Source organism: Apus apus, chromosome 3, assembly GCF_020740795.1.
Source record: "Apus apus isolate bApuApu2 chromosome 3, bApuApu2.pri.cur, whole genome shotgun sequence".
NCBI lineage: Eukaryota > Metazoa > Chordata > Aves > Apodiformes > Apodidae > Apus > Apus apus.
In genome coordinates this window covers 69,084,630-69,103,242 of record NC_067284.1, presented here as the reverse complement: position 1 = coordinate 69,103,242, position 18,613 = coordinate 69,084,630, and the positions used below count along the sequence as shown (strand labels likewise).

General features: G+C 37.4%; 1 protein-coding gene across 5 annotated transcripts in view; it reads right to left on the bottom strand.

Moving 5' to 3' along the window:
* Window positions 1-475: 475 nt before the first annotated feature.
* The window catches only part of BICRAL (BICRA like chromatin remodeling complex associated protein), a 49,205-nt gene continuing 31,067 nt past the window's right edge, over window positions 476-18,613 (bottom strand). For 4 of the 5 annotated variants that reach the window (XM_051615923.1, XM_051615925.1, XM_051615924.1 and 1 more), the window contains 8 exons: window positions 13,514-15,205; window positions 11,665-11,764; window positions 10,329-10,426; window positions 8,479-8,540; window positions 8,219-8,364; window positions 7,974-8,068; window positions 5,783-5,885; window positions 2,074-4,995 (listed from right to left, as the gene is read on the bottom strand). In XM_051615923.1, the coding sequence (XP_051471883.1) occupies window positions 4,193-4,995; window positions 5,783-5,885; window positions 7,974-8,068; window positions 8,219-8,364; window positions 8,479-8,540; window positions 10,329-10,426; window positions 11,665-11,764; window positions 13,514-15,205 (3,099 nt within the window). In that variant the 3' untranslated portion in view covers window positions 2,074-4,192. Of the gene's footprint in view, window positions 608-2,073; window positions 4,996-5,782; window positions 5,886-7,973; window positions 8,069-8,218; window positions 8,365-8,478; window positions 8,541-10,328; window positions 10,427-11,664; window positions 11,765-13,513; window positions 15,206-18,613 lie in introns of those variants that run through there. The other variant, XM_051615927.1, reaches the window with a different exon arrangement.

Sequence of the window (18,613 nt, the reverse complement as noted above, 5' to 3'; positions counted from 1 at the left end):
AAAAAAAAATCAGTAAAAGGAAAAGTGGCTTCATTCTGGCTTAAACCAGGACACTTTCTTAAATAAGTTATGCATTTACACACATGCCCCAACCTTCAGAAATTCTGCTCAGAATTTTGGAGTAAGTCCAATGAACACCACCACAACAATGCTATCGAAAGGCAATTAAAAAACACACCATATTCCTCTAATGAAAAGATATCCTACAGTGGAGACAGCTGCACAGTAAACTGTACATCAAATGTATCCCAACCCACAAAGGTTGCCTGGTAAGTCTACAGGAATATGAGAAAGGAAAAAAAAAAATCATCATCCAAGATGCTTAGCCATCCTAACCCAAACAAAGATTGAAAATAACATAACTGATTTTATTCATTTTGTTACTGTCTGAATCCATATGGGAAGCATTCAGAAAGGCATGTTTATTTTGTCTCATTGACAAAATAACAAATACTAACCATGAAGATTTCTACCTTTCAATATTGCAGGCCCTACTCCAAGTTGAGAGGCAGTGCACTTCACCAATCCTTCATTTTCATAGCCTCCAAAAACAGTGTTGAAGTTCCCAGCATAAGAGCTTTACTAGATCAGAATCTCAGCATACTTTCTGAAAAATTCAATCACAGTAAGAAAAGGTTCATCACCATTCTAAAAGTAGGAAGAAGCATTTTATCACCAATTGTAGTATCTTCCACAGCCAAAAGAAAGGCATGGGGAAACACTGCAAAGACAGGTATCTATAACCAAATACAATTAGCACAACTCTGAAACCTGTAGCATGGATAAAGTGGCCAGCTGACTACCCAAAAACCCTCTCTTTTCTTCTATTTCCCTGACATATCAGGAAGATAATGCCTCTACCTTGTGAAAATATGCCAAAGGAGGTGAGTGTGTCTCAACAACCTTGCCACAGCAAGACTTCAAATGCCAAGAGAGCAGGATCATTGGCAACCTTGCTATTTGGAGGTTGACATTACTCTATGTAGTTATAATGCCACGTGAACCAAGTCCTAATAGCTTATGTTCAGAAAGATTCATAAAGAATATGGGAAGTTGGCCTATTGAGTACTTTACAACAGGGATGCATTATAGAAAGCACAGGAATAAGAACATTTTCCAACTGTATTACTTAAAGACTGAGAACAATCCTCTTTTGGAGATGCAAATGTTCAACTTGGTTAAATCAAGACAATCACAGATAGACATTTTTTCCCAAATCTTTGGCTGTATTGCAATGGTTGTTTCAATCTGTAATCTCCAACTAAACATTTCCTATCCATGGATTAACAATATATTTACTGACTTGTGTCTTTTAACAGTATTTATCCAACATAACAAAATAAACTGCAATTTGTTATACTTTTTTTTTTTACAAAACATTTTATAAATATTTTTACAAAATGTATACAAAGCAATTTCAAGTGAGACATACTTTACAAATGAAGGTATTTAAGCAAATAAAGTCCATACCACACTGACAATAAGTGACACATCCTCTTTAAGTGAAGTCAGTCTGTAAGGCCTCCCTAATCTAACAGATAAATTATACTAAAATCTTCAAAACAAACATAGTTTTCTTAATTGCCAGTTTAAAATTTGTTTTAATATTAGGCAGTATTAAATAACATTGAAACCACAATGCTGATCCAGCAAAATAATGAAAACATGTTTAAAGTCATGCACATTCACAATACTTTGCTGGACTTGAGCCCATATGATTAATAAATTCATACCTTTTTTTTTTAAAGCACAACAAAAAATACAATTATTTACTGCTTCACCACGTACCAGAATTCCTTTAGAACTGAATTCAAAGGAGTGAACAACAGAACATTAACAACTCTAAGATTAAGATTGTTCAATGGGTTCCTCTCACAAGTAGTTCAGAGAAATGTGTCTGACCAGATTAACCATGATTACTTTATGTAATTTGCCATTTTTTATATGCCATTGTCCCCCATCCCCAAATGACATCCAATAGAAGACACATAACCTGATACTTCAATTATGTATTTGCTGCAGGGAGGCTGGAAACCCCTTGCCCATTTTGAGGTGGTGAAAAAAGCAAGTGGATCAATGAATGTGCAACTTTATTTTTTTTTCCCTATGAAAGAAAAGTCTAATCAGTTAGCATACAGCTGTGTAACTTACTGTTTTCCTTCCTAGACAGTTTAAATTTCCAAAATTATAAAATGCGCATCAGGATACACAGCCATGAGCATATTATTAAATCTAAAAAGGCAATAGGTGAAGACTATATTGTCAGTTTTGCCAATAAGAAAACAACTATCCGCCTGAGAGTCTATTCTACAGACACCTAACTAAAAATTTAAAACTGGCAATACTTATTATTACCTTGAATATTTTATACAACACTTGGGAATGCTGTGTTTTTACAAACAAGTACTTTTAAATTGGCACAATTTTCTTAAATGGCAACTAGTCACATACAAAACCAGTATATCCATTCATGTTGAAGGGGAAATAAATTTTAAGTTCATCTTTCTCACGTTGCTTTCTAGATTCGGTTCCCTTGAGTGGTCAGACAGTGGACTGTAGCTCAATACTAAGTTGCACTGCAATCTTCTACTGTCACAAGGATCTAATTCTGCTTTCTTTTGCACTATTCAGATGGACTGAACTACACAACAGCAAAACCTTTTGTTTTTCCTTCCTGGCAATCTGACTGACAACCACAGCTTGTCACAATGAGCCTCTGTATCACAAAAATTGTAATCAGCAAGTCTGGGAAACGGCTGCTAAGAAATTGTGGAGAAGGTCTGGGGGAGAACATGAGCATACCTTAGAAACCACAGAAGCTCTATCCTCCTGAGCAGGTGTATTTACTACACCCACATCACATATGTCAGCGCACTTATGTGCACAGAAGCACTCACGACCAAAGTAAACTAGGAAAAAGCAGCATGGGCAGCAAAAACAAACAAAAAAAATTCATAGAATAAAATAAATAAATAAAATAATAAGATTCTATCTTAACAACATGACAGCAAGCCAAATGCAAACCATGCAATGGTTTCACTTGGCTCTACAATATGAATTAATAATTACACACTTTTCGATATGTTTAAACAATGGGATTGCTGATTGACCTTTGGTCTGTACATATATTGGTAATTATGACTGCTATGGTGGATGACTTAACATTCTCTGACAACAAAAAGAAAAAAAAGAACAAACAAAAAACACTGGCCTTTAAAGTTAATCAGAGTAAGGCTAATGTCCTCTTAAAATATAAGCTACAAATATCTTAACAGTTTTCAAATAAAAGTGCTTTTGACACTTGGTCTAAAAAAAACAAACAACAAATTAAAAAAAAACCCAAACATTTATACCACTTCAGAAAGACTCAAGGCCGACTACATCCAATTATAAAATGCAAAATCTTTTCCTCAAGAGTTAACATATATATGTATTATATATATAAATTCATGGCTCTATCATGGCCTCATCCTGTACACTTTGCCATTTACTGGCTTCCATTCTACCTTCCTTAGTCAAGCATTTTTTACTTCATATCATGCCACTGTGACTAAGATCATATAATATCATCCCACAGACTAAAGTTATCCACTACAAATATATCATCAAGTACTAGTTTCTGCTCAGAAAGCAATAGAAAAGCACTTTAAGTTTAAATTACGAAGCCTTGTAAACACACTGATGATATCCTTCCAACTTCTGAATTCTAGAACACAGATTCATTAACAAAGCAAATAATCACTTCTGAATAGAGGAACAGTGGATTTTCCAGAAAAACTAAAAATTTGATGATTTGTGGAAGAGAAGGGTAGGGGGAAATTGTTGCTTCCATCACTTTTAAAAAACTTTTTCTTAATAAATATATCCTTTAAAATGACTGTGATTGTCAGTATGTTACCATATTACACAGGGCCTAACAACCTGCAACCTCGTTACGCTGCAGTACTGCACAATTATCAAAAGCACTATCATAATAATACTTGAAACAGTAAGGCCCTAACAGACTGCATTCTAACAAGGATTAACTTTACTTGGATATCTCACTGTAACCACAATGAGTATTGCTCTCAAACACAGAACAGAACCTAGTTTAGAAAGGTTAACCTTAAATGCATGTCAGGCTGTACTTGTGGTGTCATTCACATTTGCCTCTGCTAAGAGAAACATTAACTTGTCCATGAAACTGTAACTATTAACATTCTAAGATACTATTTACAGCTGCTTCTAAAATAGAGTCAGTTTCTACACCACCTTCACTCTGGTCTGGAATAAATTTTTCCAGGCAGTTTTCCTGTGAAGCAAGAGGTGAAAAATTAGGAAATTCTAATTCAACTGAGCCACTACTTGTCGCCTCGTTTTGTAGCTGTCTCCCAGCTTTTTTAAGTTCCAAGATGTTTTTAAATGTAGTTTCTAAACTCTTACTGAGCAGTAAGTCTTGCTGGGGTTCACCAGAGCCTTTCCTGTTTTCAGGATGTAAAACTTCATTCTTTGGAGAGCTCCTCACAGTTTTGTCTTGGAGGGAATTATTACACGTTACCTTTGAGAAAGATTGTACTGTGTTCCTTGATATTTTATTGTGTGTTCCATGACTGCCTCTTGACACGGTTTTTGACAAGTCTTCAGAACTCGAAGAATTCTCAGTGGACTTAGCAAGATCTTTCCCACCCATCTTTTCTTCAGAAAGGGCCCCATATCGGCTCTCAGAAGAACAATTAGCTTTTTCAAATTTTAAAGCTTTAGTGAGGCTCTCCGATTTTTTAGTAGAAGTTACTCCTTCTTGTGGTGTCAGAATGTTGTTAGGCACTAGAGGAAGTTTACTGTGATTTGAGGACTCTGCTGAGCTGGATTTTGGTCGGTCTCTGGCTTGGGTTTTGGTAGTCTGACTTCGAGACGGTAATGTTTTGCTAGACTGATGGTCACTTTTGCTGGACTGTGCTTCTTCAGCCATTTTATCAAATTGTTTGGCAGAACAACAAAAATCAGCCTGATAACCATCTGAAAAACAACATTTTACTTTAATTATCTAACCATCAAAATAACAGAGACTTCAACACAGTTTCTGAGTACTAAAATTCAAATGACATCAACAATCTACAGATTCATGTCTTTAACATACACAGGCTTAAGTATTCTGCTGCACCCAGTGTAGGTTTACAAAATTAATCAGCTTACTACACAAGAATGTGCACTGTAAAACCAGACGAAGAGCACTTCCTAACATTCTAAATACACAAATATGGTATCTGGAAGACTAATCGATTCTTCAATACATCCTCTGAGTATCTTTTAAAATATGCAGAATATGCAAAATATTTCAACAAACAGTAAGTGTTACCTTACACAAATCATGTATTTTTAGTTGCTATGTTCAACAGTCTGGTTAAAAATGCTGCCATATAACTGGCCATGACATTACAAAAGCAATACTTCATTCAGTATTCCTGCCCCATACAGCAGTGGTGCTCTCTGACTGCCAGGAAACTCAGAGTTTCTTCCCTACTACAACTGAGACCATGCAGAAGTCATGACTATTTCAGAAGAAACTCAGGAATACTTCTCTGCCCAACAGGTCAAATATATATTTTTTTCCCCAAATAACTGCCTTCAACCTTACAGTGTCTCTAGATTATCGAATTTGGCAGTTATTAAAATTTAACTTGCAACTGCTCATTCAGTATTTGAATTACCAGAATCCATAGCATCCTCATTATGGCCACAACTGTTTTTAAACACTCCATACCTAGGCTGCTTTTATAAGATTCAGAAGTTAACCATTACTTACCAGGATCCACTAGTGCAAGACGCTTATCCCTGGTCAGAGAAGCCCTTTCTTCCTGGTTAAACATTCTATCAATCATAACCATTTCTGCAGAGGGATTTATCCGCTGCAGGAAGAGAAAAAAAAAATAAATTAAAAAATCTCCGCAGTCACTCGTACATTGGTACCAAATCAAAACATTTACAGCTTCATTACTCTTCAGAGAAAAGGAACATATTTCATTAGGTATTTGTGGAGAATGCTCACAATTCCATAGCATCTTCAAAGATCTTGGCTGTGACCCCAACCACTACTCTAACTCAATCATAAAATATAATTCACATGTCATGGTACATTTTGTTAAAGATTTTAAAACAAGGAATTACTATTCCAACTGGAAGAATTGTAACTTTTCAGGACTGGGTATGTTTACCACTCTACACCACCATGTTTTAAATCATACAGTATCTTTCTCCTTTAGAGATCAAGCCAGCAAAAGTCTTGCAATGGGACCACCCTATCGTACTGTTTATTCCCTGCACTTCTCTCCCACCCTTCTATCTAGTTGGTGCCGAGTTGCATTTTGCTGATGACGCCTTCAAGCCAGGTGGACCTATCCACCACAGAAGAAAGTTCACTAGCTACTAAGTCATAACACAAGCAACTAGTTCCAAACTTGAACACTATGTGAAATTACCTCTTTTAAATGACTGAATGGGATTTACCATACAACATATCAGATGCTAAAAGAACAGATTTTAACCTCCAACCCCTCTCTGCACCTGCAATTACTTGCAAATACTTGGTTAGTATCTTTTTAAGGGGACTTGCTAGATTCCAAAAGCATATTAATTCTAACACTTGTATTATATATTCCTGTCTCTAAAGCAGAGTGATTTAAATGTCTGTTATACTAATATTTAAAACTTTTCCAGGCTTGAAAACTAGCATGTCTGAAGCCACAATGACATTTCCTGATGCTTGTAAAACAAATTCCTAAAGTAACTTGGTCAGCTTTCTTCTGTGCCTAGGATTGCGAAAGCACTTAAATCAGGACCACTTCTGATCTGAGACTCCATCTAGATTCTAAGGAGAAGTAATGATTTCTTAAATTGTAGTATGACTTGTCTTCAATTCAAACATGGTTGGAGGCCTCTGAATGTATATGTTCAACACTCTTTCAGGCTCTATCACCCACAAAAATATACAGAAATCACCTGCCTGACTACCAGAGTCTGTTCAGCACAAAAGCAAAAGTTTAAGCGGAGAACAGAAGCTCATGTGTCTTCAACATCTATGAACTTCTACATAGAACAGCATCCCTTACTTGGGTGGTATGTGAAATGCAAACTCAACACATTTCACTGATTTTATTATTTGTGCACTCTTAAAAAATGCAGGTTGGCCACTGAGATTACTGGTGCAATAACAAATACACTGGCTACATGTCCCAGGCTGCATCAAAAGAAGTGCGGCCAACAGGCAGAGGGAAATGATTCTGCCCCTCTACTCTGCACTCGTGAGACCCCCCCTGGAGTACTGTGTCCAGTTCTGGAGCCCCCAACATAAGAAGGACATGGAGCTCCTGAAGAGAGTCCAGAGGGCCACAAAGATGATTAGAGGGCTGGAGCATCTCTGCTACGTATACAGGCTGAGAGAGTTGGGGCTGCTCAGACTGGAGGAGAGAAGGCTCCAGGGAAATCTCAGCAGCCTTTCAGTACCTGACGGGGGCCTACAGAAAAGCTGGGGAGGGGCTTTTTAAAAGGGCAGGTAGCAAGAGGACAAGGGGGAATGGATTATAACTGGAAGAGGGGAGATTTAGGTTAGACATTAGGAAGAAATTCTTTAGTGCGAGGGTGGTGAGACACTGGCACAGGTTGCCCAGGGAAGCTGTGGATGCCCTTTCCCTGGCGGTGTTAAAGGCTGTGTTGGATGTGGCTTTGAGCAACCTGATGTAGTGAGAGGTGTCCCTGCCCATCCAGGGGAGGTGGAACTACATGATCTTTTAAGCTCCCTTCCAACTCAAACCACTCTATGATTCTATGTATGACTCTTCAAAATCTTCATATATTTATCTCCTTCATAAGGCTATAAATAGTATCAATAAAATTAAATGTGATGCTAGCTCTCACCTTCCTGTAGATGTATTTATTTTTTTTTAACAAACTGAATCACATTCTATACATATAAATTGTGCCTGGGTTATACACCTTACCATTGCATCTTCTATAAGCAAACATCTGTATTTGTTTAGCATAGCCTGTGTCCTCTTCAGGAGCTGTGTAGCTACAGATTCAAATTCACCATCCACTAGAAAGACAAGAATATACTTTCAATTACTCTTCTTCAGTAACCTGCACAAATTTTAAAGTGTTCCCTTTCTTATTGCTCTAATTTACATAAAGAATTCTGTCAATATATTTATTACAAACTAATTGCCAATTTTAAAAAGAAAATTACCTTTTCTTAAGTCTTCTTCTGTTGGCAGTGATCCCTGGCACACATGGTATGAAAGAAGTCTCTGAACTGCATCATTTAATGATCTAAATCGACTTTTATCTGGTGTCACAGCATGCACCTGATCCTTCTGTAATTGTTGTAGAATACTACAAGGAATATTAATTAAATATAATTAACACATACTCTAATACCAACAAAAACTAAAAAGAAAGGAAGGCTAGAGGAAATGTCTGCAGCAAAATTACAAAAGAATTACTTACAAAGCTCCTTTAGTTAGCTGTTTGGCAGCAGGCCTTTTCTGTCCAACTAAATGACCATCCACCTAAGTTCAAAATAAAAGACAAATTATAATATATCCACTCCTTCGCAAAGTAAGTTTCAGAATCAATTTCTGCCAATTTAGTATATCATCAATACCAGTGTAAATACCATACAAGTATTAACACTTTCAAATAGCTCCTATTTCCACAGGGCACTGCAGCAACAAAATACAGAAGCCACTTCTCTCACATAAACCAAAGGTCTGAAATGCTGCTTGTATACAAATTTCACTGTAGTCCATACACATGCTTCACTAGGAAAAAGGTTGGTGGTCAAATTCATCAGGTGAAATGAAGAAAAAGTACAATTAAAAACTTTTCCAAAGAAACCTGCTCTCAAGAACTGTTTCTGCATCTTTCAGCTGATGTCATCTTGTCTGATTGGGATGGATTAGAGTACTTGTCAGAAAAGCAGGCTCAGGTTGCATACTTGGATTCTCAAAAGCCGTGATGGCGGGGGTGGGGGGTGAAAGTTGTTCTGGGAATTCTGTTTCAGTGTCAATTCTATAGATACACCCATCAGGTAGATCTCTATCACCTCCTTTCCTTAGACATTCATGAAGTGAAGGTTTTTCAAGGGAACACTGTCCAAAGATGTGAAGCTCTCTGAGGTGGGAAATGCTCACGCTCCTCCTGTACAAGAGGCACTACTGCAATCCAAGTATTCTCCCAAATAAGCCATTCTGGATCAAAGAGTCTTTGTTTAATAAGAAGTTGTTGGTTTTTTTTCAGTCAACTAGTCTTACTAACAAAATGGGTCACAGTGCAAAAGATACTTATCATTTCAAGTAAGATTGCATTGAAACTCTTAAGTAACACTGAAACTCTTTTGAACATGGTTAAAAGGAACAAAACAGCATGTGGTACAGAGCATTTATCTTAGTGAAGTAGGAGCAGTAGAACGCAGGAACACTATAATGGTACTTGCTGGCCAAAAACCCTCTACCTTCAGAGTGTAAGAAGTATTTGGCACCACATCTGACCAACAATTACAAAACCAGGCTGAAGTTGTAATAGAGCACTACTGTGAGAATCTTCTGGTCTACTTGCACACTATTAAGGGAAAACATTCATGTCATACTACATTGACAAATATATTTACAGCAAGGAAAAAAAATTCTAAATCAGATCCTCCCTTGTTTTATTCCATGACTTTGTAGTTTAGTTCCATTGACAATGAAGTCAACACTTTCAAGCCTAGATCAGAACCTCAGTTCTTGCCCTCAGCTACTCAATTCAGGCCTCCTCCCTCCAGTTCCTGTATTCCCTCTCTGAAAGAGCTAGCCTTGCCTTTCAGTCCCACACCCCAGATGTATTGTTAAATTTTTGTACATAGCTACCAAATACAGGAGAACTTTTGGTGGTAAAAAAAGTTAATGCAGTAGAGTAAAACAGGCAAAGACCAGATGGAATTTTTCTGCTACTTCTCACGAACCAACCCCACGCAATTAGATAGAGAACATCTGAGTTTGTAAGAAGTGATGGAAAGCGTAGATCTAACTTACGTCCAACGCAATGAAGAATTGCTATGTCACATGAAATTATCTTCAGAAAACAGTAAAGTCAGATCCCACTTATTGAATTAAATCTAAAAGCAGCATTCTAAGTAACAATTTGCAAAATACTCAACAATTATTAAGATAAGGTAGAATCTGACAAGCCTGAGTGATTACATATACTCTAAAATAAAACAACAAGGATTCCTAGATTATCAAGAGGGAGCTGAAACATCCCCAACTTCACTAAAATTTTAAGGGAAAAGAACACATACAAATAAAAGTATTCTCTACCTGTATACTCTGTTGAACTAATGATGATCCTATTACTTTTTCTTGCAGCTGTGCTGTTCCTAGAGATTGCTGTATGATTTTTCCTCCAGAGTCCTGTCCTATAAAAACAGGTTAAAAAGACCTGTCATCCAAAGAAAGAACAGAATAACTTCATGTACCTATCCTGAACGTTTTTCTTGAGTTTTTAGCTCTTAGGAGAAAGATACAGGTCTTATGCTTAAAAACATTAATGCAACTAGCTTGTGGAGAAAAAAATTGAAAGGAAATGATACTTTCTTCTGCAGACTACAAAAATCCTCAGATATAAATCACCTCCTAACATAGCACTGCAATGTAAGAAAACATTCAAGTACCATAAGTACAGTGCCCCAACAATTTACAGAAAATCATATGGTATATTTTATCAAGCTTTTCAATACTAACCCTTCCTCAAGATACAAAGCAATTTTTCTAGAGCTCCTGAAAAAAATTATACAGCAGGCGTAATTTTTTTTCTACACTTTCTAGATGATCAGACTTCCTCCAAATGCCTTGCTGAGTAATTCAAACAGCATCTTATCAGCCATGCTATATTACAACCAACACAAATAGGATTTCTTTTTAAATTTTTTCCACACACAAAAAAAACGCATGTTGTGGTTGAGAATTGTCTGGACAGCTTGCACACAACAGTATACAAGGAAAAAAAAGGCAGGTAGATAATGGGACCTTATTCAAAATGGTTACTTACATTCAAAGAGAACGTGAAGGTTACTGTATTTTTCTGGGTTTTAAGATACTGGTTTTGTTCTTTTAGTGGCATGGTGCTGCCTGAGAAGCCCAATATTTTGATATGAACAATGTGTTAACTATTCTAACCAGAAGCGACACATTCAAAAACAAACTGGGTGATGACAACCTGCACAAAACCTTGTAATGGCTATTTTTCTTTCCTCTGTATCTGAAGTAGCCATCACAACACAGTCTAGAAGTTCCATAGAATTTTTAGCAGATGTCCTTTTAATGAAAATTACTTATTTCTACTTTCCTAAGCTGAAAAAAAAATAAGAAAAATTAAAGAAGGTACAACTTTGCATTTTCTAGAGGGGAGAAATAATTGCTTATGGTAAAGATTCAACTTTTCAGTCTACAAAATCAAGTGCTGTGGGTTGGGAAAAATAAAAGCACATATTCAATATTGAAAAACTTAGTTTGAATTCTTCCAAAAATAAAATTCTTATGACCTTTAGGACCCTGTCTGCATAAGCCATCAATGCAAATCTGACACAGTGCAGAAGAAACAATTGCTGTTGCTGGAGAAAATTAGGAAAATTATTTTTAAAAGACCTTAGTTGACCTGATAGTGTGTTGCTCAGAAGACTTGTTAGCTGAGGCTGTCTGAAATTATCCTGTGTCTTCGATGCAGAAACTGGTGATGTCTGGTTCATAGCTTTTTTCTGTGCCACATACATTAAAAAAAAAACAACAAACCACAGTCAAATACTTACTGAAAGCTTTAACAAACAGAGGAAAAAAAAGCAAAAAAGGCAATTAAAATTCAGTTCTATGCATCCTTTTTCCACTTCAAATTTTTAAGTGGTTAAATTTCAGACATCTCAACTCCTCCCAAGTTCAAGAATTTTATAAAATTAAATCAGAGAGGAATAGAAATAGCACTGACAGTACAAATATGCACCAGTTGTACTTTGGAAGACCCATGACCTATCACTCCAAGTGGTCCTCAGAAAGCTCAGCTTTTTAGAGTCTCAAAACTGCAAGATGACTTAATAAGCTCTCTCCACAACAAAAATACACAGTGGAACAAACTTCAGTGTCTAGCAACTAAATGACACACAGTTTACAATACGGTACAATATTTAAAATGCAAGTAAAAACTGAAAAGATTCTGGTAAACAGCAGAATTTGTTCTGTTGTTCCCATTTTCAGCTCCTAATTTTCAGCATAAAAACAAAATAATTTTTTACAGCATTAAGAAATCCTATGCTTTTGGAACTCCTGAAACTCACTGACCCAGCACATATCCTACAAATGGAAAGACGCAGACACATCAAGAACATCAGACAGGCCTCAAATTACTCATCTCCAAATAAAATGTTACAACCTGTGCTAGTGGTTTTAGCAAAGACTCAAAAAGTGGTTCTAAAACATGTTGACCCTTATTTCCTAAATACACATTATTTTCTAAGACCATTTTGGTCTTTGTTAAAAAACATCCATTAGATGTTTGGGGAAAGAGAAAGATCTATGATAACTGGTGCAAATGTATGCTGAGATGGTTATTATCAGTATTTTATAATGACCTAAAAAAACAAACAAAAGCAAAAAAAGGACAGAAGTGGAATAACAGCTTGTTGCTAACTGTGTGACAAGTCACTGAGTTAAGTATTTCACTTGTGAAAACATACAAACTCAAATTTAATAAATACTGCAGCTACACCAAATGGACAAGAAAAAAAAGACCAGTAGTCACCTTTAAAGTAAATCTTTAAATATTTTTTTTATACTACTAAGTAGACCTCTTCTTAGTGAAAGTATTTTTTAAATGTTAAGTTTTGGAAACTGCTTTCAAAGGTATTTTCTCTTAAGGTACCTGAGAAAAATCTCTTCCCTCATCTTTGCTTCAAATTTGAAAGCTTCTAACTGCTAAAGAGACACAAAACTACAGTGTACAAAAAGCCAAAAAGATTAAGTTTTAACAGATTAATTTTGTATGGTAAACAACAAGAAACTGAATAAACTTTTCCATCTCTAATCTGAATAGGTCAAACCTTAAAAACACAGGCACAGTTTTTGTGAGGTGAAAAAGACCTGTAAGTGCTAAGACTGTACCCTAGCCTTTACATCTAGCTCCCATGGTAAGATTTCCAGTAGAGCTCACAGTTTTATAACCTTACAATGTCTATTCCTTTAAATGGGAAGAGAAATAGATCAGTGCAAAGCAGTTCTGAAAATATGACTATAAATCACCAATAAAATCTTCTGAATTAAGGCAAGTCACAGACTCATTCACTCAGGGATAGATTTTAGAAAATACCCAGTGAAATTCTGTCTCTGGGTTACAGTAATTTTCAGCATTTCCACAGCATTTGTAATAGCACAAACTAGAAAAATTAATACTTAGCTAACCAGATTTTAGCATAGATTAGAAGTATTTCTTTGGCTACATTCTCAAGCAGCTTTCATACCTGACCAAAGGCAAACTGTTGCTGTGTTACTCCAACTGACGTGTGACTAAAGGTGCTGACAGACTTGGAAGAGGATGCTGGAAGACGATGCGATGCACTGACCGGAACTTGAGCTCTGTTCTGTGTGAGCTGATCTCCTGTAAAATTTCCTCCTGATGCGACAGACTGAACTGATGGTCCCAAGCTAGGATGTACTGAGCCAGAAGAGCTTGCAACAGCAAATCGATTGGATGCAGACATGTTTGAGACTGCAGACTGCCCAGGTGACATTGTAGTAAAACTTGATCTAGCTTGAGAAACATTAGCTTGACTGGGTGACAAATGCACCACCGCTGGCGATGACTGCTGCAGTGGCACTTGTCCACCAACAATTTGTGAAGTTCCATGATTTACTACAACTTGGTTTCCAGGAGCTGTGAATGTCTGGCCGGAGACAAGCTGAACAGCTGTGTTCTGATTATTCAGCATCTGTCCCGAATACGACTGGTTGGCTCTTAGCATGTTTGTAGAGTTCCTGTTGAGCATTACGTGCTCAGCAGACACTTGGCTAGGAACCAGCTGGGAAGGCTGAGTCTGAAGAAGTTGTCCATTTATGGCCTGGACATGATGAACTGAATTAGAATTAACAGACAAACTTGTAGGTATGAGAAACTGGTTTTGAGGTGCATGAGGCTGTCCCATAGGAGAATGGATAACAATACTACCTCCAGCATTACTAACTGTCTGAGGTGTAACTGATTTTCTTGTATTTTGTTGATTAACAATATTAACAGACATATGAGGACCAACTACTGAACTCTGAGGTGAGTTTGCAGAAGCAAACGGAATCCCTTGCTGTACGTGATGTTGCTGTATTCCCAAGTTATTCACATTGTAAGCAGTCTGCTGACCCATCTGGATAGGCTTTGGTTGGATATTAATGGGAACTTTGTTAGAGTTTGGTGCCAAACCCCTTTGAATGATGATATTATGAACAGGCAATGACGTCTGAAAATTTGTGCTGTTAAATGGAACGGTTACAGGTTGTGCTACTGGACTTGAATTCGAATTACCAAACAGTGAATTACCATTTGGAGTTTGTCTATGAACCAAGAGGCCACTACTCATGTTTGCAGGTGTTTGCTGACCATTGCCTTTCAGTATTATCTGAGATCCATCGAGGTTATTAATGGTCATCATGGAAGGTTGATTACTAAATGAACCAATTAGCTGTATCTGCCCAGAACCACTAATCTGGCTGCTATTAGACAAATGCTGGCTGGGAACACTAATTCCAACATGTTGCATAAAGCCATGTTGCACACCGACTGTATTGCTTGCAAATGATGCTCCAACAGGTTGCTGTACCACTTGAGTAACTCCTATAGGTTGCAACGTCTGACCTGAGTAATTAGAAACATTAGAAGCCTGAGTAAAGGATGCTGATGAAGAAGGATGAAGCTGAGCTTGTGCAAACTGTTGGCTAGAACCTACACTGGCATCCAAATACGCCTCTTCTGCCAAAGTCTGTTCAGTAATGTTGGCCTCCTGCAAGGACTTCTGAAGAATATCAAAAGGCTGATCCTCAGTAAGATCAGGTAAAGGAGAAGATACAAGTTCATCTTCAAGAAACTGAAGGCTACTGGACAGCTGCAGTCCATCACTAGGCCCCTCTCCAAGCTGACCTTTTACAGATGACTTAGGATCAGTGTTCTGAAAGGCAAAACAACAAATTAGCAATTTTCAGAAATTGAAAGCTCTGCTTTGTTTCCCCATTAAGTTTTTCTTTATGCAAGCAAACTTTCTTTCGAAAATTTTATTATTTGCATAGTATATTGTATATAAGGTGACATTCATCCCATTACAGAGGGCCAGCATAAACATGTGTGTCCCTTGCATCCTACTCATGCCCTCATAACAGACTGCTGGAGACACTGCTCTCCTTTCAAGCCTCCCAATTCCACAGCACTCAGCTCTGCAGCTGCACTTTTCAAGAGGATGTGACATGCTCTTGAAGTAACATTTTCCTTTCCTCAAGCTGAGCACAGCACAGACAAAAGGATAAAGGAAAGGAGTAAAAAGATCTCCACCGTAGCTCAATTTGGGGCAAGGTTTCAGCAGCAACAACAGTAGCAGGGAAAAGGCCGGAGAAACCTGCTCTGCCACTGACTTCCTCCATCAAATGAGATCCATCTCCAAAATCCTATCAGCATTTCTATAGCCACACAGTGCAAGCTAGTGACCATTTCACTAAGGTAAGAAATTACACTAATTTTTTGTTTAGAAAAAAATCAGAAACAAAGCAGTAAGAAAAACAATGCTAGAGACTTTGTGGTTTATGCTAGTAAAAAGGTTAAGGAGAACTGTAATCAGTGAACTTACAGCAAATACTAAGTACCACCTTGAATGAAAAAATCCTTCAAATCTATATCCATAAAAATACCGTGATCTGCTTCACTCTGGCCTACTGTCATCGATATTTCCTAAAATAAACCATGTCCAGAATCTCTAGACAAGTATCAGGTTTATACAGGTGGCATGACAAATTTTAATGCATAACACATAATGCATAGTTTTTAGTTAGACAGACTACACCTTTCTAAATTGCAAAAATTGTATCTCAACTACTCAAAAACCACATCCCATTTCTTTTCAGGGCAGAAGAAATGCAAAATGTGGGTGTGAAATCAAGAGTCACATTCATATTTTGAGCCTTCACTCCTTGAAGGTCACAGAAGTTTGTTTTCACCTCATACAAAGAGTATGTGAATATGTTGCAAGCTGCAATTATCACATACAATAACATCCTCACCCTAACTTCAACTCCTCAAGCATATTTATTCAGAATTTCACCCCAATCTGTTTCTGAATTGGCCGTGCTTTTTGCCATGTTTTAAAATACTAAGAGATTGTTCTTAAAATACAATATTTTCAAAACACAATTATAAAATTATGTTTTGTTTTTAACATATAAGTTAACAGGAGAAATTAAACTAGTGCTTAAATGTCTTGACGTCTGCACCTCATAAACATCTAAAATTACAAATCGGGTTCTCAACTGTACATAGGCACAGTTAGGGCACTAATAGGACTCATAATATCAGGTTTTGTGGAGAATTCCCCACTGCATTTGTAAGTTGTCTCCAGTGGCAGTGTCCAGTCTGAAATCTTTCACAATTGTGTAACTTAGAGGGCTCTAGTTAATGCTATTCCAGTTAGTACTAACAATGCAACTATTAACTAATATTAATAATAGCAATATTACATACAATCAAGATTAATAGAGCTTGAAACTCTCCCACTAGAATGAAGAATCCTAAGTTTCATCCCCTGCTCCCAGGACTGTTCAACAACCAAAACCAATTTTATGTGGAAACAGGGACTTGCCAATTTAACATCTCAGTCACAGCTGCCCAGATTCAGAACAGTCACACAAAACACCATACTAATTTCAACAAGAAGTTAGTGCCATTGCAACTTCATGGATTTGCTTAACAATTAAGACTCTTATTGTCATTGGCTCCATGAATATTCTGCTCTCTTAAACTCTTACAGTGTAGTACAATAGGAAGGTGGAAGGTAACTGAGCAATGGCTAACCCTCTTCATGAGGGTTGTAACCAACACTGATAACCTCCCAAGGAAACCAACCTGCAACCAGTGGCGGTATGCCATCATTCCACTCAAGAGGGGAGAGGGGGAAAGAACAAGTGTGGGCACTACATTCTCACCCTTCAGTCATCAGAAACTGAAGTCTTTTTTGTGTTAGGTGTTGGCTAAGCATGCTTACTAGCTAAGACACTGAACCCTTGACACTGAAAAAATGTGTAAACTCTGCCACTGAAAGGCATGAGACGAGCATCAAGACAGTCAATCCTACTTCATGGTAGCAATTCTGAATACATACAAAGACAGAACTTTCAGTATCTGCAGAAACTTTCATGATTAAAAACTCAGATGCCTTTAAGTTTTCAGGTATCTTACGTTATAAGCAAAGACTCTGAAACCATCTATTTTATATTTTAGATACCCCCTGTTCTTTCACAATGCACTGTAAAAACCCATCTCCACAATCAAGTCTCTTGAGTCATGGAGGGAGGGAAGAGAAGATGGCATTGGTATTTGTTATGAAGACACAAAAAGATGAGAACAGCATGAGAGGAATGAGTGCTGGAGAATGAAAATACAATAAGCCATCCTCGGAACACACACTAAACTCCTGCTTCTCTGATCACCTGCCTTCTAGACTACCTACCCCCCGAACCTCCTATATCAGAAAGCTCTTTTTAGCTTTCACTAAGTATTTTTTGCTTCTTCCAACTGCTACTCCCTATGCAACAATCCTAGCTTGCCCAGAAATCTCCGACTCCCTCTCAAAATTGCTCCAAAAAGCCCCTTTCTGAAAATACACCAGAAATACATCCCTAACTCCTGTCCACCCACTCATGCTTTTCAGGAAGATCTCTACAAAGAAGAACTAGTGAGTCTGGGCTGTGACAAATGCATGTCATGTCATCCTCTTCCTCCTCATAACCTGATTTTTATTAGGATGAGTTCTCAAAACTCACCTCTGCCACGCTGTATTCAGGAAGCTGATGTTCAACACTGGCTAGCCTCCTGTCAAGTTGAAACCACTGTTCCTGATAAGCTGAAAACTGGGCACATCCTAGTAGTCCTGGTACCCTACCCACCCCCCCCCCGCCGCACCACTCCCTTGAACAGCTTATCTGGAGAAAGAACTGTAACTCAAAGTGTGCTTCTTCCACAACATTTATTAATGATATTGAAACGGAAGGACAGGGCAAACAGTTCACATCACACTACTGCAGCTACAGAGAAGTCAGTAATTTTCTATGCACAGATAAACAGTTTTCAGGATTTATTTGTGCCTGTTTTTTAAGGTCCCTGCACACCTACAAGTACTTCCACATATCTGATAGCAACACGAAACAGAGTTAAGAGTACAAAACAGAAAGAGGAATTAACAAGGAAACCCTACTCTATGTATTCAAATAACTGAATTGTGGCATGAAGAATTCAGTTATTTTTAAAAGCACACCAATAAAATCAATGAAATGTGGGTCAGAAGGAATCTCTGGAAGTCACCTGGTCCAACCCTGTA